General features: G+C 43.1%; 1 protein-coding gene across 1 annotated transcript; it reads left to right on the top strand.

Moving 5' to 3' along the window:
* Window positions 1–2,224: 2,224 nt before the first annotated feature.
* On the top strand, window positions 2,225–6,259 carry LOC102685398 (regulator of cell cycle RGCC). The gene is made up of 5 exons (XM_015351303.2): window positions 2,225–2,354; window positions 3,117–3,278; window positions 4,212–4,292; window positions 5,009–5,071; window positions 5,389–6,259. The coding sequence occupies exons 1-5, from the start codon at window positions 2,333–2,335 to the stop codon at window positions 5,394–5,396; spliced, it is 336 nt and encodes a 111-aa protein (XP_015206789.1). The 5' UTR covers window positions 2,225–2,332; the 3' UTR covers window positions 5,397–6,259.
* The last annotated feature ends 1,721 nt before the right edge of the window (window positions 6,260–7,980 follow it).

Here is a 7,980-nt window from a genome sequence, read left to right as displayed (position 1 = left end):
TGACCTACCCTTTAAGGGAAAAAGAATGGAATGACTTTTGTTTTGAACAGGGAAGACTACCTGGTGATTTAAGGCTTTAAGCTGCAATTTAAGTTCAACAGTGAAACCGGAACCAGAGGAAACAAGTGGAAACTAAGAAAAAGTGTATTCAAGAATGGGTCAGTAGGCTCTTCTTGGCACAAAAGGTTGTGGGTGTCTGGAACAAGCTGCTCAGCCACTGCATTGTTAAGTTGGTGCATAACCAGACTATAAACCATCTAAAACAGACACTGGCTGGCTGTGTGGAGTGGTTCATTTATCAGAGAATAATTAAACTTTACTTTCACTAAAGTAAGATGAAGTGTAAAACGGGCTTCATTTTGCCTGGAAAAAAAAAATCTGTTGCGTGTAAAACGAGAGATGGAACTCACAAATGTTTTTTTTCTGTACACACGATGTTGTAATACCTAAGAGGAAGGCTGTTTCATTTTAAAGGATTTCATGCATAAAGCTTAAAGCATCAATACATTGTTCTACTCCAATACAGTGTCTTTGACATACCATTTTCTCTAAGACAGGTCTGCCTCCAAGGTAGTTTTGTTGTGTTTGTCTAAACTTCTGCCTAGGAACTCCACACTGAAATTGTTCAGCCAATAGCACAGTTTACGTTGACAAGTGACACCTGATGAATGTGGCATTTCCAGTCATCATTACCTGGGGCTACTTCTCTTGCTTTGTATATACATATGTCAGTGGCACGCTGCTATAGATTACAAAATTAAATTGTCAACTGACTTCACAGTTATCAATTGATTGCGATCATTGATCTCTTAAGCCTAGGGCCTTCTGAAAGAATATAAAGTATGACTTTAATGACTATTGATTTTTCATCTTCCTAGTAGGGCCATAACTAGGCTTCTAAAACAAAGTAGATAATAAAATGTAGATAAACAGATAAACAGTGTAGAGAGGCAGGCAGATAGATGCTACATGTGTTGGTTGTATGTTCACAGCAGACATTTTTGCAGGGTGTTGTCAGCCTTGGTCCGAGGGAGCCCCTATCTTGTTGCTTACAGCTCCCCTGTTTCTACAGATGCGCAATGCCAGTGAGATGCTAAAGAAGCACACCAGCAATCTGTTCAACCGCCAGCAGCCATATCATCCTGCAACTCACCACTGGCAGCCCACTGAAGCTCAGCGGTTGTGAGCCTGGTCAGTGCTTGGAGACCTCCTGGGAAAGATAAGGTTGCTGTTGGAAGAGGTGTTAGTGGGACCAGTGGGGGGCCTTGTGGTCTAATGCCCTGGTATAGTGAGGTGGTAAAAAAGTGATGTCCTTTGGATAAGATGTAAAATGTAGGTCTCTCTGCAGTCATTAAAAATAGCAGGGCAATTTCTTGTAAAGGGCAGTGGTGTTAACCTGTTGTCCTGGCCAAACTTTCCCCTGTTCTTTATAATCCTAATAACCCCCATCTAATAATTGCCTTCATCACTCTGTTCTCCTCCAGTCTGAGAGCTGATGTGTGGGGAGCGTTCTGGTGCACTCTGGTTGCTGTTGCGTCATCCAGGTGGGGCTGCACATTGGTTGTGGTGGAGGGAAGTCGCCATTACCTGTAAAGCGCTTTGATGATGATGATGATTAGCTGAAAGGAGCTGAAAAGATACAACAACTCAGACTGTGGTCCCAAATCAGGTCTAAATTTAGTTTTTATGGTGACCTTAACTTCCTTCTGCACTGGGACTGCCCAGGACCAGAGCTGGAAACCCCTACAAAAGAACTTTCTTTGAACCCTCCAATCTCACCATAACCCCGCCCAACACAGGCGGGACCCACTAACAGCAAGGCGGTCAGCGTGAAAAGCAACTGAAATCGTTAGACGATAGCAAATCTATCATCATTCCACTCGGTAATCTCTTCCACAATATTACTCGAAGAAAGTGAAACATTGCGCAACTGAAACACCCATCTCATTTAAATCAAACTATTATGTTAAAATACAGCACAATTAAAGCCAAATGGCATTGCATTTGGTTGGTTCGGTTTTCAGGTGTTCTCCTGAAGGCGTGAAGTTTGTTTCCAGCCCGAGCGGCAAGGAGGTTTACGTCAGTGTCTATTTATAGCTTGAGACTTAGTTACTGTACAAAGTTCCACTTCATTCACAATGTTTCCGTTCCGCCCACATAGAACATAAAGCTTTTATCAAACTTTTCATTGGGCCAAGCGAGACGTCAATCAATCGTCTCACTGGGCGCTGTATTAATAAATGGAAAGTGATGCTGCGAGAACTTTATGTTGCTTCGAGTAGCGGACCTCTGCTATCCAGATTAAAGCCCGTCATCGACTTTTCGATCAAGGATGGCTTCTAATGACACATCGGGTGAGTAAAACTGGTTCTATTTACAGCCTAAATAAACTCTTGAAGGTTATTGATATATTCATTTTTTTTGGTGCAGAAGCTCATCGTTTAGCTTGAAGTCGAAATCAAATCGTCGAATAGACACTGTGGTCAGGAACGTGTCGTCACTACAAATACAGCAACTAAAATCTACGAAAATTAAAATGGGCAGATGCGAGCAGGATTGTGGTTTTTCCTTTAAGAGGCTACGTCATCTATATGGGTGTTCGAAAATTTCGTACAAGTGACTTTTTTTGCAGTTTGTGAAAGGAAAGGAAAGACAGAGACGTTGTCTAAATCACTTTTTTCGGGTGTGACCAAAGGGCTGCGGGTAGCACGTTGTCAGAGGTTTTGAGCTTTTGCGCAGGTCACTCCCGAATTACCCTAAAAATAACTTTAAAAAATAAAAATAAACTACTTAGTCGAAGTGTCAAGTGGTTCCCCCCCACAAAACCGTACAGTTAAGACAGAGTGAAACAGCGAAGAAAGCTCCACAGCCAAAACTTTGCCTCTTTTCCTTTCAGCGTGGCAGAGACCTTTACCTGTTCCTTTACAGTTAAGACGTACAGCAAACTTAAAGTTGTTGCCAGCCGGAGAGCTTTAATGTTAAAAAAAAAAAACCCGCCGGTTTCGTAACGTTTCCCGTGAGTTACACGCCGTGAGGGTATTAAAAGTCACAGGTGCACCACAAGCCGCTCTCGGCGCCCCGACTGACCGCCGTTCTTTCGGCTCCGTCGCCTGCAGCCCTGGATTCGGAGCTCGGCGACCTGCTGCAGGAGTTCCACGACGTGATGGAGGAGCTGCGGACGCCGGAGCACAGCCGGCCGGAGCAGTACCAGGAGTACCTGCGCCAGCCCAAGCGGAGCAGCGCGGTGTGCGACAGCGGCATCGAGGACTCGGACTGCAGTGAGTCACTTTAAACCTGCCCCGTTTAAACTTGCCTGCCGCTCCCTCTCGTCTTCCTGTGGGCTTGAATGTATTTTTATGAAGTGTGTGTGTGTGAGGGGGTTGATATATTTTAAGAGTGTTGGCTTATATTTAAAAAAAAACCGTATACAGTGGCCTTTGTGTATGATAAACATTTTAAATGAAAAGTGAATGTGCACGTGTACTGCGAGGGATGCTTTATCTCTTGCAGATGAGATGGGAAATTCCACTGTTTGCCATAAGATGTACATGTTCATGCCCACTGGTGGGATGGGTGTAGGGGTCACTGGTGTAGGCAGATACATAGGGTATGCCCCTTAGGAATCAACTCAACACCATGTTCCCCGAAGACCCATTAATCAGTAAATTGCTCAACCTCCTTGCAGCAGTTACAAACCCCCGAGGAGCCTTTGTAAGGCAGCAAGAGTGATTCCGCCCTGTCACCCAACTGACAATAACCCTTTAATTTTAATTCCTACCTCTCAGAGAGGCTAAATATCCAGCTTGATTAAGGTCAACACATGACATTGTTGTGGAGTTGTGCTATCGATCGATGCTGTCCTGGTTCCAGCAAAGCATGACACGATGACCTAAAATCATACGAAGGGTTACAGATGAGATTCTCCTAGCCTGTTAGGTAGTAGCTTATTGATCCCAAAAATCTCAGCCCTGCTATTTCCTGAAGGATACTCAGTTTTCAGCTTCAGCCACATGGCTTTGTAGCCTATTCCACACTCCTTGGTGTACCCTGGACTAGTATAGACCTTGTGTACACACTGGACCAGTAACCCCGTTACTGGTCCCAGTTCTGGGGCACTCGGCATTCCACATTTCCCTTTTCAGGCTCCCTGATCCCAGAAGTCCCTGCACATGTGACTATGTCCCCTTATTTTGTGATCACTGTCCCCGCAGGTCGGGAGCTGACCCCCAACAGCAGCCTGAACACTAGTGAAGAGGACCTCAACACGGCTGGCACCAGCGCGGTGCCGAAAGGTGGGCGCAGAATGGATCCCTGAGCTCCCGTTAGCTTGCCCTGCGCAGAGCTTTCCGCTTTGAAGAGCTCGGGGAGACAAAAATGAGACGGGTGTTAAAAACATACCCTTACGATACCTCCCAGCTGTAAAAGAAAAGGCTTTCTCCTTAGTCGTTGGCCAAGAAAAACAAATGTGTACAACAAATGGTGTGAACTGAAGCTATTTTTTAAATTTAAACTACCCTGTGTTTGCCAACACATAGAGTATCAAGCATTCAGTTGCTGAAAAAATGACTTCATTACATACTGCTGTTCATCACCTCTTAGGACTCCACTGTCAGCTCTGAATCACACAATTATTTCTCCCCACAAAAGATAACCACATACATGTATCATCGAGTGGTTAAAATCTCTTTTCTGGGGTATAAAGTTCAGTCTCGTACTGCACTGTAGTTACTTCACGGTCACTGCAGCTCATTCTCCACACACACGTCTGCTGTGCTTTTCCTGCTTCAGATCCAGCTCTGACTTACTGGATTAGAAACACTCAGGGATTTGGATCCATAAAGCCAGCCTGGTGAACTGGCACGAAAGTCCTCCTTCATGGAGAGGAAAGATGTGAATTTTGTGCCCTTGTAACTCTGGCAGTGGAGAAATGTCAGTTCCTCACTAGCAAATTCCAAAGGAAATGCCATCTTTTTACTGAAATTCTGTTTTTAATTTATTTATTTTTTAGCAAAACTTGGAGACCTGACAGAGCTGGAAAACTTCATAGAAAACCTAGACAGAGAACTAGCGGGTATGTACAGTAAAAAGAAATGACCTTAATCCTATACATGTATAAAACACATGAGCAAATCAAATGTTGTTGCATGTGTACTATTGGTTAAAACTACGTAATGACTGTATTTTTTAATAATTTCATCTCCGTTTAATACTACAACACATGAGTAACAACGGTTGTATATTCACCTGAATTGTTCTGGTAAATAAAAGTATATCTATTCGCATGCTCTGCGGGAAAACCTGTAAGCTTAAGAGCAGCCTGGTCTGTATGTGACCACTGTCATAGTGCGTAGGTGCCCTCTTTTAACATGGCTTTATCTTTCCTGTCAGAGATGTGAACCTGCAAACCCAGCCTGAGGTGAAAGGAGGTTTCTCGATGCCACCCGGACACAGCGATGAACCCTGTGCCCCGTCTTCCATATCAGCGTCACACAGAGTGATGTTCCATGCACTCCATGGCCTTTGACTGAACATGATTTAGTTTACCATTCACTGTGTGCAGGGCAATCTTAATTAATAACGAATTTCTCAGGAAATGTTACATTTCTTTAAAGTATCAAGTGCTTAGTAAGGTGTGATGCAGCAAATAATACCACTGTCTGTTTGAGCCTCAGCAAAATATCATTTTTTATTTTTTAGTTCGGGAGCAAATCTTCAAGCCTCGAGTTTTCTCATTTGCTATCATGATGCTCCTGATCTTGGGCTTTCCAAGTAGTAAGCTCTCATTCACTTGGATTCTTAAAAAGGGATGTTGTGTGGGGAAAAGGAACACACTAAGATCACTTTACCATGACTGATGGAAACATTTGGCAAAAGTTCCCTCTTAACCCAGCATGTAATATTTACGTTTTAAGAAAATCCCACTTCTTCACTGACGATATAATTTTGCCCTTGAAATACAGGATTGAAATTCACCTATCCTGCAAGAATGTAAAGATTTTAATAGTTGTACAGTTCTTGTAAAAAAGTTTTTTATAATGTAGATATGTTATATATTGTATATATGACTGTACATTAAAGAATAAGCAAATAACTGAAATCTACAGTACCTATGAAGGAATTCTTTAAGTAACTGAATGTGGGAAAGCGATGACTGCTTTGTGTTCTTAACCTTCCAAGATCTAGGATTTGAAATCAAGCACATGCACCTACAGTATAAAACAATGTAGTTTTTCAAAATAAACATCTGTTTGTACTGTTACTTGTGTGTTTTTCCATTTCATGTGTGTCAAAGTGTTGTTGCAACTGTGTAGCACTGTTCCCAATTCTCTGCAGCAAAGCTAAATTCCAATGCGCTTTCTCAGCAAAAAAAAAAGTCAAAATGCTGCTTTGCTCAGAAGGAGGAAATGCATCTGATGTCCGGACATGACCATTCATCAGTTTCTCTCTCCACTTCATTTGCCTTGTCTTTGCCTGATGCTCACATCAGGAGGAGGGGTGGGGGGGGCAATATTTTTTAAAAAATGATCTGAGCTCAGCTGTTACTGCAAGAGCAGAGTGTATTAAATGAGCAGGCTTCAAGCTTGAAGGCCTGTGCTAAATTATCTAGTAAGAATGTAAATGGAGCTGCAGTAAGCCCCTGAACTGTCTTATGCGCTTGGCCTGCAAAGCTGCAGTGAATGGTGTGTGTGTGTGTGTGTGTGTGTGTGTGTGTCTTCTTCAGCTGAACAGCCACGGCTCCCATGAGCCAGTGGAAATGACCTCTTCTGGTGCTCGGGGCAGTCACCTCAACCTGCCCCCGACTTGCCCCCTACCCCGGTGAGACTGCGTGAAAGCTTCCTGAAAACGTCCTGAGTCTTCGCCTGACACCCGTTTCACCACATCACATCTGAGAACAAACAAGGAAATCCACGAATTCAGTTGGCCCAGTCTTCTCGGTACGCTTTTTTTTTTTCCCAGGACAGGAAGCCCGTCAGCAGCAGGCGGAGAAGACATGATCTGCGATCGGCGCCGTCACGCTTTACTTTGGAGAGCCGGTGTGGCAGGGTCAAATTTATGGTACAAAACATAAGACTGTCCACTCAAAATGAAATGCCTTCCTTTTAGGTGCAGTAGTACCTGCGCCAGATGGAAAGGTGAACAGCACCACCATCCACTTCGGTCTAACCGTGAAGTTTATAATTGGCTGGGCATCAATCTAAATTATAACCTTTGGCACATCTGGCAACATCTGTTCAGCTCTGGAGAGCCTAGGATAGTCTGAAAAGTGGATAACGGCACAAGTAAAATTACTAGTCTTGAATGTGGGAAGCAGATCAACAGTAGGATCAACCATCTTATTATTTTGCCACAAACCACCAGATTCAACATTATTACTCCTGCACCAGAGCGTGATATTAAAATCGATGCACGAGAGGTCACCCCAATTTAAGATTCACCATGTTTTAAAGGCATTCTATTTTAATCCTATCTAAACCAGAGATGAGGGCAAAGTGTATGACCTCGTTTTCCAGATTGTGGTCTTGCTCCCAGCCTGAAGAAAAGAAAGTTGGGCATTTCTTTTTCCTGATAATCTGACACATTTCTGAAAACTCCCCGAGACTCTGGGGAACTACAGTGTACTGCCCTGGTGATTTCTTAGGTTCTGCCCATTTCTTTATCAACGAAAATGAATCACACTACTAGAATTAATTTCAACACATAGCAACCTTTTTACGACTAGAGTTTTTGTTTCAAAAAGTTTCCAAAGAAAATGAACAGCCTGAACAGAAAAAGCTCGCACCAAGTACTCTCATCATCGCCATTATCATTAATCTTCAGTTCCTCGTTCTCAAGAACCATGTGACTGAAGACTAAACCTCAGTGCTGACGCATCTAGAGGTTCAATATTTTTTGCAGTTTTGCTGAACATAACAAATAAAATATGAAAATGGAAGAAAGCAAAAGATGTTTACTGGAATGTTTATAATGTGATTGTACCAA

This window comes from Lepisosteus oculatus, chromosome 8, assembly GCF_040954835.1.
Source record: "Lepisosteus oculatus isolate fLepOcu1 chromosome 8, fLepOcu1.hap2, whole genome shotgun sequence".
NCBI classification, from domain to species: domain Eukaryota; kingdom Metazoa; phylum Chordata; class Actinopteri; order Semionotiformes; family Lepisosteidae; genus Lepisosteus; species Lepisosteus oculatus.
This window is presented reverse-complemented; position numbering and strand designations above follow the sequence as displayed.